This window comes from Panthera leo, chromosome A2, assembly GCF_018350215.1.
Source record: "Panthera leo isolate Ple1 chromosome A2, P.leo_Ple1_pat1.1, whole genome shotgun sequence".
NCBI lineage: Eukaryota > Metazoa > Chordata > Mammalia > Carnivora > Felidae > Panthera > Panthera leo.
Window position 1 is genome coordinate 52,431,250 of NC_056680.1, and position 18,584 is coordinate 52,449,833.

At 40.7% G+C, this 18,584-nt stretch overlaps 1 protein-coding gene across 8 annotated transcripts in view; it reads left to right on the top strand.

Moving 5' to 3' along the window:
- ATG7 (autophagy related 7) overlaps positions 1-18,584 on the top strand; it is a 246,123-nt gene that overhangs the window by 25,720 nt on the left and 201,819 nt on the right. For 7 of the 8 annotated variants that reach the window (XR_006195353.1, XM_042910910.1, XM_042910925.1 and 4 more), the window contains exons 5-9: positions 1,596-1,673; positions 5,302-5,418; positions 6,806-6,955; positions 14,498-14,586; positions 16,221-16,342. Coding sequence is in view for 7 of the 8 variants with exons in the window: in XM_042910910.1 (XP_042766844.1) it covers positions 1,596-1,673; positions 5,302-5,418; positions 6,806-6,955; positions 14,498-14,586; positions 16,221-16,342 (556 nt within the window). In the remaining variant the exon portion in view is untranslated. Of the gene's footprint in view, positions 1-1,595; positions 1,674-5,301; positions 5,445-6,805; positions 6,956-14,497; positions 14,587-16,220; positions 16,343-18,584 lie in introns of those variants that run through there. The other variant, XM_042910944.1, reaches the window with a different exon arrangement.

Here is an 18,584-nt window from a genome sequence, read left to right on the forward strand (position 1 = left end):
TGTCCCTGAGAGTTCTATTCCTGTGTCTGCATGGCCTTGGGTTCTCTGTTCTTTGTGCTCCTTGGCTTTCCAGTCCAGTCCTAAGCACTGTAATGCTCTCTAAAATGATCGCATAGTCTCTCCAGTATACTTCGGGCTAAATATAAACTATTCCATCTGATTTACAAGGCACCTGTGGCCTGGCCTCTGTGGTCTCTGTGGCTTTTCTCTCCTGTCACTCTTGCCCTCACCTTCTCTGACCCTGTCGTAGCAAATCACTTATAATTACTCCACCTACTTTGGTTCTCACCTCTGTCCTTGGGACATGGTGTTCTCTCTGCCGGGAGTGTCTTTCCCTTAACTTGTTCATATCTGAGTTAGTGTGAGGAATTAAAATGGTAGGACAGTTTATCCCAATCCCCTCTAACCCCCTTAATCGAGTGGTCTTCTCACTAGTCTTAAACGAAAGAGTCTTATTTATGTGGGTGCCATGGTCAGAGAAGGAAGTCTTCTGCCTTTGGTATCCCTTACATCCCTCGAGATGCATGTAGCTTGTGACCCAGGTGATGATGGTTGTCCTTGGCCTGCCACTCAACTGCTCCTGGGCTTCTGCTGTGGCTGCACATTTAAAAGGCTGTCTCCAAAGTGTTGGGTCAGGTCCTCATCCACCATCAAAAATCACAGATTGCTTCCCACAGAAATCCCACCCCTTGTGCTGGGGCTCAGGCTTCACCCCTGTCCACACTCCCCAGCAGTTCCCACCCTCTCAGTTTATCAGAAGCGGGGCCTGCTCTTCTCTGGTCCAGCTCCTCCAAGGTGATCATGTCAATAGCAGGAACTTCTCTTTGCTAATTTCCCTCTTCCACCCAGTGGCTCCTGTGGGTGCAACCGTTTGTCTTGTTTAGTAACACAAAGTATAGCAGCTAATCTTAGCTACTAAAACATCTTGTGATCAACAGCTGCAGCCCAGTGCCAGCTTCTGCTTCTGGCTACAGTACTTGCTGAGTATGCATCAACTCTTCATTGTCTTACCTTCCTGTCTCAGGGCAAGATAATCCCAAACAACACTTCCAGAAATCCCCTATACCTAGTTCAAATCACCGCTTCCCGGAACCCCTTCCTGCTTCCTTTCCCTCCCACCTCCCCAGCCCAGTTTGGAGCTCCTCCCAAGATTTCCACATCTTTTTGAAGTAGCACATCCTACCTGTTGGTGCATTCAGACAATTATGCCTGTCTCCCTCCTGGGACCCAAAGCTTCTTGAGGGTAGGGACTGTGTCTTTTATTCTGTAATCCTGATGTGCCTGGTAGATAATAGGCAGTTAGTAAATATTTGTTGGAGGAAATAATGAAGGCATGAAAATGTCCTGGTTGCCTCCTTGGATGCTGAGACTCACTGAGAGGAGGACTCTGCATTCTCTCAGTTTCCCCAGGCCCCTCATGGAGTGTGGCTGGTGGAGAGGCCGTGCAGAGTGGCCAGAGTGAGGTAACAACCCACTTTATTGCCTGGGGTGAGTGGTGCTGGGCCCTGGTGCTCTTCACCTCTGTGCTTCTCTTGAGAGTGAGAAACTCAGAGAGGCCTGAGAACCTGCCTTGACACTTCTCTTTCTTCTGGCAGATTTGGGAAGCCATAAAATCGGGTGCTGCCCTCGAAAACCCTGTCCTCCTCAACAAGTTCCTCCTCTTGACATTTGCAGTAAGTAAATAGAATCTCGGTCACATTTAGACTGCTGAGATGCCCTGGCCGAGCCCTGGGTGCCAATAGGGCAGTCTGTGTGCTTCTCACTGAAGCTATTACCTGGTGTTATTTAAATCAGAGCTGGTCAAGAAACACTCATTTGATTAGTGGCCCGAAGGCGCTGGCACTTATCACCGGTGCAAAATTAATTCATTCTTACTGATCTTACATACTGCATGGTTTATGTAACACAGTGACGCAAGTCTTGTCATTCAGGACACAATAAAATCAGCTTCAGGGAGTAGTGGTTCTTTGTTGCTAAAGTCTTTATTCAGTATAGTCTGTGGGGCTCAGTTGCTGGGTCCATCACCATAAGAAAAAGATGACATCTTGGCTATCCTCCAGCAGCTTCTGGACTAGAGGAGTTCACACTGCTCTACATAGTTTGTCCACACAGTTGTGTTTTTTTTTTTTATTATTAAACATTTTTTTTTACATTTATTTATTTTTGATAGAGACAGAGCACAAGTGGGGGAGGGGCAGAGAGAGAAGGAGACACAGAATCAGAAGCAGGCTTCAGGCTCTGAGCTGTCAGCACAGAGACTGATGTGGGGCTTGAACTCACCAGCCATGAGATCATGACCCGAGAGGAAGTCGGATGCTTAACTGACTGAGCCACCCAGGTGCCCCAACAGTTGTGGTTTTTTAAGAAAGAAAAATGTTTTGTGTAAATGTAACATCTGCTGCCTAGGGAAGTAGGGGGAAGGACCTGGTCTTGGTGATGGGTGATATGGGGAAATGAAAGGGTTGATGATAGAGATATGAGCCACACACACACACACACACACACACACACACTTAACACACATACACGCAGGTGTATGTACACATATATGTACATGAGTATATGTCTCTATATATCTACATATGAAATGAATTTAGCCTTTATAATTAGGTTGACTATATAATATTCTGTCAAGTGTATGTTCTATAGGTTCTTGTACATCTAGGTTGTTTGTAATATTCACTATTTTGTAAAATGCTGCAGTGAACAATATTGGCCATACGGATTTTTTTTTTCCTGTTCATTTTATTTCTTTAGGATAAATTCTCTAGAGAAGGCATATAAACGTATCGACGTTGATGTGTATTAAGTGTACTGTTTTACCAGCTTCATCAGCTTTGAATATTAATCTTCTTCCCCACATCTATCTTCCTCCTTCCTTCCTTCCTTTCTTTCTTTTTTTATTTTCTTCTTTTCCTCTTTCCTTCCCTTCCCTTCCCTCCCCTTCATCCTCCCCTCCCCCCTCTCCTCCACTAACCTCTTTCTTTCACCAAGTTATAGGTCTTACCTTTCTTCCTACCCCATGAACTAATCCTGTTTCTTCTGAATGCTGCCTGATTTGCTGTCCAAGGCAAAGGAGAGAATGATAAAAGTCATACTGAAGGTCATGCCAAAGGCTGGCTATCTATAAGGAGCACATTTCCTAACGAGTTATAATGCTTTCTGTGTAATAGTGGGGGAGATAGAAAAATGTTTAAATTCTTCATGAGATTACTAGCTGCAATTTGGCATTAATAATTTGTCTGCAAATTTGAGCAGTTTTGTAGATCTGCCACTAAGAGAGAGATAAGTGGTGCCAGTTAAAGATTTCTGGGTTTGTTATTTTAACATCAATATATTTTCTGTACCAAGAATTCTAGTTAGTAGAATCTGACAATTTGCATTTAATAAGAAAAATAACATTAGCTCTTACTTAAAGTCTTAAGGCATTTCCTAGAGTTAGTGCGTGTATTGGCCCTGTTGCCCTTTTTACTGACCATTCTTAGCCTACCTTAAAAAAAAAAAATTAAGTCTCTGTCTTTTAAAATCTTCAAATACAAAGGGCTTTGTGTTTAATTTTATCAAGATCCTTTGTATCCTGAAAAGAATTCTAAGAAATTCAAGCCTTTTGACTTTTGAAGATGATCTGATAAAGCTTCTTAGAAATTATGAAGTCCTTCATCTTGAATTGTTTAACCTTTGACTAAAGATCAGTTATGACAGATCATTTAAATACAAAGAAGAGAGTATAATCTCTGGAGGTACTTTTGCTTTTCTTTCTGCTGTTTTTAGGATTCAAAGGAACAGGCACTTCATTAATTTCTATTTTGTAGTTTGTTTTGCTATTGTCAAAAGGGAATTTGTTGTCAGTTGATCAATTAATGGCAGAATTAGAGACTGGAATCTATAATGACTAGGCTTTCTCATCTAGACACACATTTATGTATACATTTATATTTATTTAAAAAGTTATCTAGTATGATTTCATTTATATGAAAATCTCAGAATAGTCAAATTCATTGAGACAGAAAATAGATTAGTGGTTCCTAGGGGTTGGGAAGAAGGGGGAATGGGGAATTCTGTGAATGGGTATTTCTAACTAATAAACTAATGGGAGTTTCTACTATTGGAGTTTTCTTTTTGGGGCAATGAAAATGTTCTGCAATTGAGTGATGGTGGTACAACCTTGTCAGTACCCCCGGACAAACATTCAGGTGTATATTTTAACATGGTAAATTTTATGGTATGTGAAATCTGTCGCAAAAAGTCATCAAACAACTATCTATTGTTTATTCTTAGTAAGATTAAAGAAGAAACGTTGATTAGCCAAATAAACAGACTGATGGAGAAGCTGCCAGACACTGAGATAACTGTGAGATCCCACAATATGAGTGATTCAGGCCACAAAGGCTGCAAGAGTTCAGGGCAAAAGCATCCAACCTGGGTGGAAACAGTTATCTAGAACAGCTTCATGAGTCATTGCCCCTGCCTCACTTCCCCTGGTGGGGGAGCCATCAAATACACCCCTGAAGATGTAATCTCATATCGCTGATGCTCCTTTGCTCTTAGAACCTCTTCTGTGACTCATGACTCACTTTATCTCTGCCTGTATAGAGAGTGAGCTGCCCAAGGGCTGGACTGGGTTTTATTTATCTTCTTATTGTCAGAGTGTCTAATGTATTACCTTGTACATAGCAAGTGCCTAATAATTGTTGACCTGAATTTCACCAACAAAGTATTTCTGAAAGCAGCATTTTATTATCTCAGGCATGTATAGGTTATGGATAGCACAGCTTCTTCAATACCATGCTAATTCATTTGACTGTGAAGAGTGATAACCATGTTTGGTGGCTGTGCCTCCCCAGATGGGTCGTTGAGTATGGGTGGTTCTGCAGAGGAAGCTGATATTTTGGAAATGGAATTCTGCTTCCCTCTCCACTAATCAATATCTTTGTTTGGCTGAAGTTCTTTTCTTCACCCCCCTATAAGCTTCAGTTTTCTGTCTGTAAAATGGGATAATAGTTACCTCTTGGGATGGTTTTGTGTACTACACAGTGATGATGATAATTGTCAACACTTTCTTTAGCAAGTAGATAATAAATATGTTTATCATGATATATTATTGTTTGGTGTGTGGGTATATTTTAGGAGAAAGACAGATATTCTGTATTCTATCCTGAGTTCTGTTGGAGATAAGACTTTCTGACCAGGTGATTCTATGTTGTGCGCCTCAATGTGTCTTAAGTGGTGTTGGGGAATTACATCAATGAATGCATTTCAGTTTCATCATTGGTTATAATCCTCTTATATTCTTTCTTCTAGGATCTAAAGAAGTACCACTTCTACTATTGGTTTTGCTTCCCTGCTCTCTGCCTTCCAGAGAGTCTACCCCTCATTCAGGGGCCAGTGAGCTTGGATCAAAGGTTTTCTCCAAAACAGGTATCAACAAATAAAGCAAAATGCAGGTAAAATTGGACTTAATGAGCTTGAGTACTTTATCTAAAGACAGGCAGTTGTCTGAATGAAGAGTTGGTCACTGTGGAATCCTCCAAAGGTGGCACTAGGAGCAGACTTATTTACAAAATGTTTGTAGAATCATTCCAAAGGAGTAGTCCAAGATACTTTTCCAGGTATTCAGTGACATTTGGTGAAAGGCTAAGCCAGTAGAGGAGCTATAGGAACATGTTGAAAGTCTGCAAGAATTTGCCAAAATGTGGTTTTCACTTTCATTGTAGAAGATCCCAAGGCACTAGTATACTTTGGGAAGAGAGTCTTTGAAACCAAATAGAAGACATTCCACTACCCTCACACCAAGTTGTGGAACTTCTACATCAGGAATGGTACACACAAAGGTAGTCTTTGTGGTCTAAGGAAGACCATAAGAAAGAGGTGGTCTGAAGGAGGGCAATGAAAATAATCAAACTAGTACAACACAGACCCTCAACCAGATATTCTGATTGTCATTGAGGCAAGGTTTGAGTGGCAGGATGATTTGGATTCATGAAGCATGTCAGTCATTAAACCATGGATTCTAACACCAGGGAGAAACCCTTATTGATGAAAAATTAGTAATTTTGTTTAGTATAAATCAAAGGTTGTGGTTTTGTGGAACTAGTTTCCCAAGAATAAGTCTAAGTAGAGGAAAAGGATTACGCCACGAGGACTGACTGCTGATGGATGTGGAATTTCTTTTAAGAGCGACATACATGTTGTAAAATCATTATATTGATGGGGCTCCCAGTTGGCTCAGTTGGAAAAGCATCTGACTCTTGATTTCACGGTCATGAGTTCAAGCCCCACATTGAGTATAGAGATTACTTAAAAAAAAAAAAAAAAAAAAAGGCAACTTTAAAATTAGTTGATGGTTACATAATCCTGTGAACATGCTTAAAACGCACTTAATTATGTATTTTATGTGGGTGAATTATATAATAAGTGAGGTGTGTCTCAATAATGCTGTTATTTTGTGGAGAGGTTCAGGGTAAAATTAATCAGTGATGGATTCAGTGCTTGGTTATTACAGGAGCTAAATAATGTTTGGAGCTCTCTCTGTACACCTTTGTGGTTAACATCTTAGGGAACCACCATGCTGCACCATAAAAATGTCTCCTTGTGTTCCTAAGACACCACCATGCACATGGGAAGTGTTACACAGAAGTGAAGTGGTATTATTTGGGGGGCACTTCTGTGTTCATTTGCTGCAAAAGAGTAACAGGGGTATGCTCAGTCATTTCCAGTCTTCTGGCTTGAAAATACCTCTTATGTTAATTTTTAGCTCAGAATTAGATGTGTGATTGGAGAATAACTCAATGTTTCCTGTTCTTAGATTCAAGCCCTTGAGCATGCATATGATGATCTTTGTCAAACAGAAGGAGTCCCAGCGCTACCTTACTTCTTAATCAAGTATGATGAGAACGTGGTGCTGGTTTCCCTGCTTAAACACTACGGTGATTTCTTCCAAGACCAAAGGACAAAGGTCAGAGAAACTCTGAGTTTCATTTTATTATCCATTAAAAAAAAAAATCTGATGTTCATGTTATGATAGACTACTACACAATTCAAACTCACTTAGATTTCTTTGGCCCTCCAAAGAATGTTGTAGAACGTTTCTTTGTCTTCACCCTCTGCCACCCCCTGCCATTCCCAGATCACTTTCTCCTCCATTTACCTAGCTCACCTCCTATTGGGTTCCTCACTTCCTATTAGTGATAAAGTTATTTCAGTTTTTGTTGCACTATATTTTGCATCTATATTTTAACTTATTTCTAGAGTTACCACGTATTTCAGGCCCTGCTTACCTCTCTCCTGGACAGTTAGTCATTTTGCTTCCGTCTTGCACACCACCACAATAGAAGAATCTGCTTTAAACTGCTCACATCCACCCTATCTTTCAATGATCACAAGTTAATGGTGTCTTCCTTCTGGCTCCAAGCCACCTTTCCTGCCTCATTCTTCCACTATTTTCCTCATAAACCATTGTTCCAACCAAGTTTTCCTGTTGTTGTTGGTTTTTTTTAATGTTTATTTTTATTTTTGAGAGGGGGCAACAGAGAGAGCAAGATGGACGATCCAAAGTAGGCTCTGCGCTGACAGTGGAGAGAGCTTGAAGCAGGGCTTGAACTCACAAACCGTGAGATCATGACCTGAGCCAAAGTCAGACACTTAACCAACTGAGCCTCCCAAGCACCCCCCACGTTTTCCTGTTTTTAACTAGACAACCCCACCACCACCACCGACTAATCAAGTCTACCTAGGACTTTTTCTATATCTCTCTTTGACCTTGCATTGTGTCATCTGAAATCTCTACCTGTGAAGATCTTAAGAAACTCTCCTTGTTGGGATCCTAGCTCCACAGTGAAGCCTTCTCATAGATCTTCCCTTTTCTGATCTCACTACATTTATTCCCTGTTCTTCATTTACTGTTCTGTCCTAGATAGTAAGCTCCCAAGGGCAGGACTGTGTCTTATGTATCTGCATCTCCATAGTGTCTAGCACTTGTCTTAGGTCCTCAATAAAAATTCTTCTGAATGAATCAAAAAGTACTGTGAGTGTCTTTTAGAAGTAATGAGAGATGTAGTAAGCTATCTCAGCCATATAGGAGATTGTAAATTAAAAATAAAAAATTAATGAATTTTATGAAGTCGTGAAATCAAGTGGGATAATTTCACTAACCATGTAGACATATCAGAGTTGAGAAAAGAGAGACCTCTAACTGATGTCCTTATTATTCCTTAGCCTGAACTTAAGATACTTTAAGTACATTTTTCCCCCATTTACATTAGCATTTTCCTTCACAAAATAATACTTTCTTCAGTGCTATGCACTCTATTTTCTATCCTCTTCTTTTCTGTCTTTTTGAAAAATACCAGTTGTGATCCACTAAGTGATTTGGACTCCAAAATGGGTCATCACTGTAGTTTGGACAATGTTGTGTGCCAAGTTTGAGAATACTGTCAGATAAATGAACTACACTAAGTACGGTTCCATTCGTTATTTTCATTTCCAGCTGCATCTTTCTGCTTTTAAATTCTCACAAAGCTATTCAACTATTATTTTAAGTTTTTGTTTCTTAAGTAAGCATTTTGTATATCTCCTACTAATCTTTTCCTGTTTTTCAAAGACTAAGATTATACTATATTCTCTTTTATTGTAGATTTTAGCATGATACTGTCACAGTCTGTATCAACATCCTTTCTGATAGATAGATAACGTGACATTTTTGACTTATAGTTTTCTCATACGTCTTCCTTATTAGGAGTCTCCTTGTGCATCAAATTCCTGCCATCCCCCCACTTACCTTGAATTATTTCTTGGGAAGGAAGAGTTTCTAGATAGAGAATGACTGGGTTAAAGAGTTTGGACACTTGAAGGTGTCCGATCGGTAGTGTCCTGCTAAGTGTTTGACAGCTAGCTCTCAGGTGGGGCAAAACCCTGACTGTGTAGCGTTTGCTTCTTCCTGGGGTTCCAGTACTCCCGCTGTGGCCGGCATCAGGCTACCAGTGTGAGGTCCCAGAGCGTAGAGATGGGGAGAGTTGGTAACAGCTGGCTCTCCCCTTTCTTTTCCAACCAGCTCTGGCTCACCATTGCTTATTATAACTGGGACTCACACACTGTGCAGTTTGCCCTCCTGCCAGCCATGCACCTTTTACCAACATTGGGATGTTACACATTTTACACATCTGCATCGGTTAAAGACTGGCCTTGTTTAAGTTCTTATTTCCCTCAGCGAAATGTTATTCCACACTGGTCACGGTGATGCTGCATCACCAACAATTAGTTGTCTTTCAAGCCACTGCTTGTGATTCCATCAAAAAAAGCCCATATCACTGTTCTGTTGCCAGTCTTTTAGGAAAGCTTGCTTGGGTCTTCTGCTTTCTTCAGAGTAGTCGTTGAAGATTGGATGTTTGGGATACATTTTGTAATTTTAACAACATTAGCCTTTAATTCTAGGGTTTTAAAAATCTTCGGACAAGAGTGATGGCCAAGGAGCAGCAATTGGTATGCTATTAGCGGGGCTATTTCTTCACTTAGCAAACTCCACATCTTGGCAGCTGTCTGTGACATCGCTGTGCATTAGATACTTGAATTTTTGTCCTGTACTTTTAAAACATGTAATCACCTTTGCGCATTTCCTGTTACATCAAGTGTTTGAGTAATAGATGTCCATTTGTCAGAGAAGTGTGTTTTATGGGATCAGTGTGGAAATTTCTCTAGCCCAGGGTACTCAAGTTGACAATTTCACCCTCTTTTCTTTCTCACATTGAACTTTTTCAGCAAATAGCTGGGTGGACCATAGCCAGAACATGACTGAACCACTTCAGTGAATTGTGTGCTCTCAGCCAAGTAGAAAGGAGCATTTATTTCGTCAGCCTTATAAACAAAGTTGTTTTTTTTTTCCAATTACATTTTGTTTTTTTCTACTGATTTGTGTGATAAAAGGAAGTGATTTGGCTAGCTTCACAGAATGACTTTGTGGCAAAGCCAATTGGAGAACGCAGAACTCCTATCCCATGGTTATTTCTGACTGCTGCTCCCACCAAACAAAAAAAAATCTATTTACCCAAACAGTTTAGCTGGCCTACCTAGCATTGTGCTGACTAATAATTCCTACAATGATTGAGGTACCTGATTTGGTTCTGAAAGCACTTAAAGATTTTGAAATCACTTTTGAATCATCAAAGAAATACTAAATGACGTTCAGCCTCATGTCAAATGTGTTCCGTCATTTTCCTGTCTGGATGCTTGCTTTTTGTACTCATGCATGCCTCACGTGGGTAAGAGAGTTACTCTGAAGCATCTCCACGTCGACCTCCCTTTATGGGTGATAGATTTCTCTTTAGCAGTTCATTCCAGCCCTGTAGCTCCTCTTAGGTCAGGTTGCTCTAAGAAACTTATTCCTGTTTTTTCCTACTCAGAAAAAGATTTCTTTTTTTTTTTTTTCTTATTGCCTTCCTACCTCCTGGCCTTTGTATTTAGTGTCAGAAATATGCTCATTCTTTGAAATTAGGCACCCACCTGTAGTATCTAATATGATAGTCTAACTTCTATAATTTAAATTCACTTAGTTCTGAGGCATCCAGGTGGCTCAGTCAGTTAAACGTCCAACTCTTGATATAGGCTCAGGTCATGATCCTGCATTTGTGATCTCACGGTCATGAAGTTGAGCCCCGCATCGGGCTCTCTGCTGAGTGTGGAGGCTGCTTGGGATTCTCTCTCTCCCTCTCTGTCTCTCTCTCTGCCCCTCCCCTGCTCACACACATACACTCTCTCTCTCTCCCTCAAAATAAATAAATAAATTCACTTACTTCCAACTCTGCATTTATAGATGATAACACCTAAATGTAGAAAATATTTGATAAACTGGAATTTATCCCCTTGTTTTCTCTGCGGGTTAGGAAAAGAGAACCTTGAGACTGAAGGTAGAGAACTATGTAACAGTAAGATTGAACTGAACAGAGAGGTTAGTGAAGTTACTACAATAGAGTTTATTTACATTGCTGTTATAGTTCACATCATTAAGTGCTTGCCTTGTTTCCAGTGTCTGTGTCCAGACAGAGTTCTCCAAAGATGAGAAACCTGGCATAGAGAGGTCATATGAGAGTAGGTGACTCAGGACATTGGATAAGAGTCCAGGTTTATTGAGTCACATTTGAAAGTTTGAAACTCAAGAATCTCTATACAAAAAGTATTCTCTGGATTGATACTATCTGGATTCTTCCCAAATAAAACTTAAGTAGCCTTTAGACACCCAGTAAGATTGAACCTAAGAAGTTTATATTGTCTTATAACCTATGTAGGATTTTTTTTTCTCTTTAATGTTCTTTAAAGTTCTGTAATTCTGAAGCTAGAAGGAATCCTTTGAGATGAAATGATACAACCTCTCCATTTTATAGGTGAGGAAAGCACTTCTCCAAGGTCTGTTTTCCCCCTATACTTGTATGCCTGCCTACTCACACCCCAAGGCTGAAAATCAGGTAGCTGTAGAATTAGGACGCATGCCTGCTGACCTCCACATCAGCTTTTTTCACCACGTCAGGTCATTTTCTTCTAAGCTGCTTAAAATGTCACAGAAGTAGAATGCAGGTGTCTCCCCTCTCCCCCTTTTCTTGCTGGATAATAGAGTTGTACATGTCTTTGATGAATTTTTAAAAATTTGAAGTTGAAGCGATGATCAATAAATGTAGTTTGTCCAGCAGATGCCTTCTGTCATGATTGACAGCAGGCAACAAAAGTGTCCCAGGTGGTGGTGGTGGCAAACGGGACCAGAAGAATTCAAGGCAGACAGCTTCTTTGTTCATAGGGAGCCCTGGGTGGGGAAACATCATTCTTCGAGTTCTCTCGCTTCTCAGAGCAAACCCTGTGAGATTAAACTGTCACATTCTTACCCAGGAGAATCCCAGGGTCAAAATGTCACTGGAGGGAGAACCTGTGCTGTTGAGAAAGGACAGGGGAGGAAAAGGAGCCAGCTGAGATGCTGCACCATGGTCTTCGATGTGAGCTTCAGCCATCACCTCCCTCCAGCCGCCCCCCAGGATCCCTGCCTGAAGATGGGGCATGAGAGACGGAGCTTTCCATATAGCGGGGCATGGAGAAACTGGCCGGTTCTGTCATTTGTTCGGCACAGTTTGCTGATTAGCCGGTACCATGCCAGGCACCAGGGATGGAAAGATGCACATGATAGACGACCTTGCTCCAACACTCACAGAGCTTAGAGGCCAGCAAGAGAAACAGATGTGAAATGCATCCTGTGTGACCTCCATTCTAAAATGCTTTCTTCTTCACATTTTAATTTTTCTAAAGTCAGGAATTTCTTGCAGTTGTTTTGTATCTTTGATGTCGTGACATTTCCTTTTCTGTACAGTTTGAGAGTGGATTTTATAATCTGTGGTGCCTTTGAATCAAGAAAATACCCTGGTTTAACAAATAATCACAACCACCGTGGGAAAAACATAGGATGCAATGAACTCCATTTTAAGCAATCCTAGACCTGAGGTGGCTAGTGCCAAAATGATGGTGCACATAAGAATCACCAGAGGAGGTCACAAAGCACATGGGTAATGGTACCGAGGGAGTGTGTGTGTGTGGTGGACCGTACTTTGAGAAATCGCTACAGACTCTCAGGAGGTCTTTGTAACTTGGCTGTACTTTAGAATCACCTGGGGAGCTTTTAAATTTTTTTTTTTTCAACGTTTTTTATTTATTTTTGGGACAGAGAGAGACAGAGCATGAACAGGGGAGGGTCAGAGAGAGAGGGAGACACAGAATCGGAAACAGGCTCCAGGCTCCGAGCCATCAGCCCAGAGCCTGACGCGGGGCTCGAACTCACGGACCGCAAGATCGTGACCTGGCTGAAGTCGGACGCTTAACCGACTGCGCCACCCAAGCGCCCCAGGCTTTCCTTGTTTTTGATCACCTTGACAGTTTCGAAGAGTATTGGACAGTTATTTTGATAGAATGCCCCTGAATTTTGGTTTGTCTGATGTTTTTGTATGATTAGGGTTATGGGTTTTGAGAAAGAGTGCCACTAAGGTGAAATAGCCTGGTCATCACATCATATCAGGGGTACCTGCTACTCACATGGCATCCCTGATGATGTTAAACTTGACCACTTGGTTAAGGTAGTCTTTGCCAGGTTTCTCCATTGTGTGGTTACTGTTTTTTTCTTTGGAAGTGGGTCACTAAGTCTGGCCCACTGTCAAGGAGGAGAAGGATTAAGCTCTACTCCTGGAGGAGGCAGTATCTGTATATATTGTTTGGAAATCTTCTGTAAGGAAGACTTGTCTCTTCACCTTCGTATATTTGTTTATTCCATCATTTATTTGTATCAGTGTGGACTCCTAGGTATTTATTTAATACTTTGCATTATAATCCAATGCCACGTTATTTATTTTGTTGCTCAGATGGTTCCAGCCTTGGCCATCGAATGCTGTTTCTGTTGGTTCTTGTGTCCCCTTGATGTGCCCCCATGCTTTTGTTTGTTGAGCACTTCCTTACTTTTTTTTTTTTTTTAGTTTATTTATTTTGAGAGAGAGACTGCATGCACGCACACAAGCTGGGGAGGGGGAGAGAAAGGGAGAGGCAGAATCCCAAGCAGGTTCTATGCTATCAGCACAGAGCCCAATGTGGGGCTTGAACTCACAAACTGTGAGATCATGACCTGATCTCATGAGTCAAGCTCAAGAGTCAGACACTTAGCTGACTATGCCACCTGCACCCCCTTCCTTACTCTCTGGTATACAAGATGCTACAGTCTCTTCTTGTGTTTTCCCTGTTGCAGCCCTAGAATTAGCCATGCATTCAAGGAGCCCTGATTCCTTTTATTGGAGGATGGTATTTAGAAATTAAGATCTGGGTGCTGCATGCTCATTGTCTTTTGAAAGGAAGAAGAGAAAATGAAAAATGGTATGTGTAATGTACAAATTGCTATGGAAGCACAACGGACAGAGTGACTGTTCCCACTAAAGGGAGTCTTCACTGAAGAAATGGTATTTGAAGTTGAATAGAGTTTTCCAGACAGAAGTCAGGGTTGAGGGAGTTGGAGGGGGAAGGAGTAGAAAGAAATATATGTTAGCAGTATCAAGAGCATCTGACTGTAGACTTAGAATGGCTGTGGCCCTTCTTTTATTTTCTCAGTACATAAACATTAGCAATCTTCACAGATTGTTATCTTTTTATTAGAGGATGGTCTCTATGTGAGCTTTGACAGTTGACTGTCTTCTCACCCCCTGTTTTCCCATGCAGTCTTTCTTCTTTCTACATGTACCTAGTTCCTACTCTGCCAGGCCTACTGCAAGGCATTGGGGTGGTGCAGAGAAGAATTTTATAGCCCCTCCATCCAGAAGTTCTGGGGTCTGGTGTGAGATCCTTTTGCTTTCTTCTCTTCCCTCTAGCCCTTCATCGAGTGTCTAATTCTTAGTGCTTTTGCAGAACAGCCTATAAAGGCAAGAGGAAGTATTAGCAGTGTCTGTACTGTGAAACTGACACAATGCTTGACTCACAAAGTCTTTTCTGTTCACAGATAACGATTGGTGTATATGATCCCTGTAACTTAGCCCAGCACCCTGGATGGCCTTTGAGGAATCTTTTGGTCCTAGCAGCCCACCGATGGTATTTACATGTGTGTGTCTGTGTCTCTGTCTGTGTCTGTCTGTGTGTCTCAGTCTACCTATTTTGGACATTGTGTCTGCCTATATCTGTCTCTTTTTTCCCCCAAATGCATGTTTTCATTTCTGGCATGGAAACCACATAATAAATCCATAAGTCAGTCATGATCCAATTTCCATCAATGATGAACCCCTAAGTAGGTGTGTTATGGAGCTGCAGATTCTGACCATACTGCAGTGAAGATATTTCAGAGTAGGGGCAATCACCCAGAGGTCCCAGTCCCCAAATTCTCCAGCCCCTCCCTCCACCTGTCTGGGTCACTCTCAGATCGGATTTTCCTACTGTTACCATCTTCCTCTTCTCCTAGCCCTAAAATAATGAAAACAGGGTATCTAAGAGGTCAGTATACATTTGAAAAGATGCTCAACATCATTATTCAGTGGACATAAAATATAATGAGATACTACTCAGTATTAGAGATAATGAGGTACCATGCTGAGATACTACTACATACCTACCAAATGACTTAAAAAAGATGACAAAAAAAAAAAAAAATGACAATACCAAGTGTTGTTAAAGATGTGAATCAGTTGGAGCCCTCAAACACTGCTAGGAAACTGGCAGCATCCCCCAAAGTTAAAACTATCTGTGGCTCAGTGATTTCTTTCTCAGGTACATAATGCACAGAAATGTGTACTCAGATAGATACAAGCAAACACACGTGCAAGAATTTTTATAGCAGCAGTATTCTTAATAATCAAACACCGGAAATAACCCGGATGTCCTTCAACAATGAAATGGATAAGAAATTGTGGTGTATTCATTGTGATGGAATGTGATGTTGTAGCGAATCTGAGTGAAATACTGATACACGTATCAACACGGATGACCTAATGTTGAGTAAAACAGGCTGTACCTAGGAGAATACGTACTCTGTGATTCCTTCTAGGTAAAGATGAGACCAGACAAAACCCAGGAATGGACGTGGACAGTAGAGTAGTAGTTACTCTTGAAGGGGGGTGGGCAGTGACTGGGAGAAGGCATGAGATGAGCTCCTTTATATTTAAGATTTGTGTACTTGTCTTTGTATCTGTTTTACTTACATAAAAGTGCTTAAAACAAATGAAGATAGCTAAATTATAGATTTTCCCCAGAGGGAGAATGGTTACACTTGCTTATCCAGGTGGTGAGTCTGTAGAGTGCACACAGGCCTCCTAACTAGTACTGACTGAGGTGCTGTTTCACAGAATATGAGTTCAGGGAGTGAGAAGGAGGCCCAGAAGAAACCATGTATGTCTTAGAGGTTCTTTTTAACATCTTGCAATCTCTTTTCCCCTGCATTGATGATTCATTTGTTAGAATTATTTATTTGCAACATGATTGTTATATAAAATTCACTTAGAAAGCAATCACAGCCAACTCACTGCTCAGCCTCTAAACATTTGGACAAAGGAGAGCATACGTGTATGCATTCAAAATCTCTCAGAGGTTAAAACCATGCCCCAGGGGTGTCAGGGAGGCATAATTACAATGCTTTGAATACTCCAACTGGTTTTGCTGAAGGTCTTATGAGAGCTCTTTCTTTTCCTTCCTTAAAAAAAAAAATGAATTAATTAAAACCTGGCACCTGACATCAGGAGTAGCAGTTTCCAGTCTGTTGAAGTCCTCTGCTTCCGAGACCGCACCATGCAGGGGGTGAGAGACATCGCCCACAGCATCGTCTTCGAAGTGAAGCTTCCAGAAATGGCATTTAGCCCAGGTAATTTGCCGGTCGTTGAGAATGCATATAATTATCATTTATCAGAAACCTCAGCAAGTCTAACTTTCCTTTCATCCCTTCACAATGGCAGCAGAAGGTAGAGAAAAGTACAGCTCTTACCTCTTTGCCCATGGGAACACCTCTCTTGAACAGAGGGCACTGCTCTGCTATTCAGAAAGCAACAAAGGCAAAGATTGTCCTCAGGAAATTTCCTCCAGGCCTTTTTTTTTTTTTTTTTTTTTTTTTTTTCCGGACTTGAGGATTTTTTTTTCTCCCTTCCTAGTTTTTGTTTCATATAAAATCTTTATTCCTGACCTTTCTTAGAGGAAGAATGAAATATTAATTTATTTACAGATTTATTTGTTACATAAAGTTATATGTGATCCTGTTCTCCACATAGTAAACCAGTTAGCAAAAGTGCCATTTCTCCTTCCGTGTTTAATATTCTTTGTAAGATCCTGTGTGGTAGATATCATAAGTTAGGAAACTTGGGCTCACAGGTATTTTATAGGTGTGTGTGTGTGTGTGTGTGTGTGTGTACGCATATGTTTATGTGTTTATATACATGTCACAAAGATAGAATACATACTCAAATTCGAGTAAAATAAAGATGATAATACCCACCTCATGGAATATACCCTAGGGCAAATCTGGGTCCTGTGTAAAAGATATGCAATGTCTGGCGTAGGTATTTAATAAATGCTAATTTATGTTAATTTCTTATCTTACGCCAATCCCAGCACTCTCCAAAACGATCCCTCAGATTTCTATGACTTTCATGCTTTCCAGGGTACCTTTACATATGTTGTTTAATCTGCTTTTCACCACATCTGCGTTGTTCAAGACACATTGCTTTCTTTATAGTCTGGGGTCATGTGCTTAAGAGTGTGTGTGTCAGGGAGGGCAGTGGTAACATCTCTTCTGAGATGTCATTTCTGGAGTGCAGAAGTCAGAAGGCTTTAGGATTGACTCTGACAGCATTTTATTGGTGAGTCTTTGCCGCAGCACTGATAAGTGTCTTAAATAGATTTCTCGGAAAGATTGAGGGTGGACTCGGCTTGGTCAAGCAAAGGAGAAGGCTGTAAGTTGTAAGTTCAGAGCCCTAAGAAATTCACTGCTTCCCTGCTGTCTAGATAGTTGCATTTGATTTAGCACCCTCTTCTGGCACATTCTAAAATAGCTTCCATGGACTCTTAACTTAGGTGCCATACCTTTGTTATTAAACTGCAATTTGTAGATAGTTCTAGGGGAATGGGTGAGTTAACTAACAAGTAATATGTGTCTGGTCTATGCCCCACAGGCCACTAGATGCCTTCCATACTAACTCACTCACTCAATCTTGCCAGCCACCCTACAGAGGAGGTACTTTTGTTTCCATTTTTATGATAAAGTCATTGGATGATTCTTCCTCCCCATTCCCAATTATCTTGCTGATATGTGGTGAAGCTGGCAAACCCCAGAAACATTGCACATTTCCTTTTGAAAAAGATGTTTTTTGTCATCCAGTAATGCCTCTGCTACATTTTTTTATGCTTGATACTGAGTGTAGATTATGTAATTTAGGAAAGGCAAGTTTTCTTTCTTTCTTCATGTAAATTAATATTATCCCTCTTAGCTACAAATAAAACCTTAAATAAAACTTTGTAAAGAGTTATTCTATAGCATAACATGAACTGAAGGTATTGATATAGTAGTAGTTTATGCTATTTCGAAGACATCCTATAGTTGCAATGGCACTAGTATGAGAAGTATGGTTTTAAATATCCTCTGTCATCTTTGGCTCCTCGTGGTATGGCCAAGCCCACTGTCCACTGCTGATAGGAAAATTATTCTGGTAGCCGGCAGAAGGAGGCAGCAGACTCTGCAGAGAGTGGGAGATCCTTCATTTCATGTCCTTGATGTTCTCCTCCTGATTGTTCACCTGTGAGAAAACAAGACCTAATTTTCCCCTAAAACAAAATGTTTTTCTATTAATTTGGGGCATGTCTTATGGATGTGATTTATATAGAGGCAGATAGGATAGATCAAGTATATTTTTTTCATTATTAATAAGCTTAAGGTATATCTAATTTTCTTAGAAATGGCTGTAACATTTTGAGAACAGAGATGTTTTCACTTGAAATGAGATTTTATTTGTACCATGACTTCTTATCTGTAACAGGAGAAAGCTTAGGCCAGGGTTATTAATTGCAGAACTAGACTGTGTGGTTCGAAGTTCTTTTCAAGTTTTTGGCTATATGTT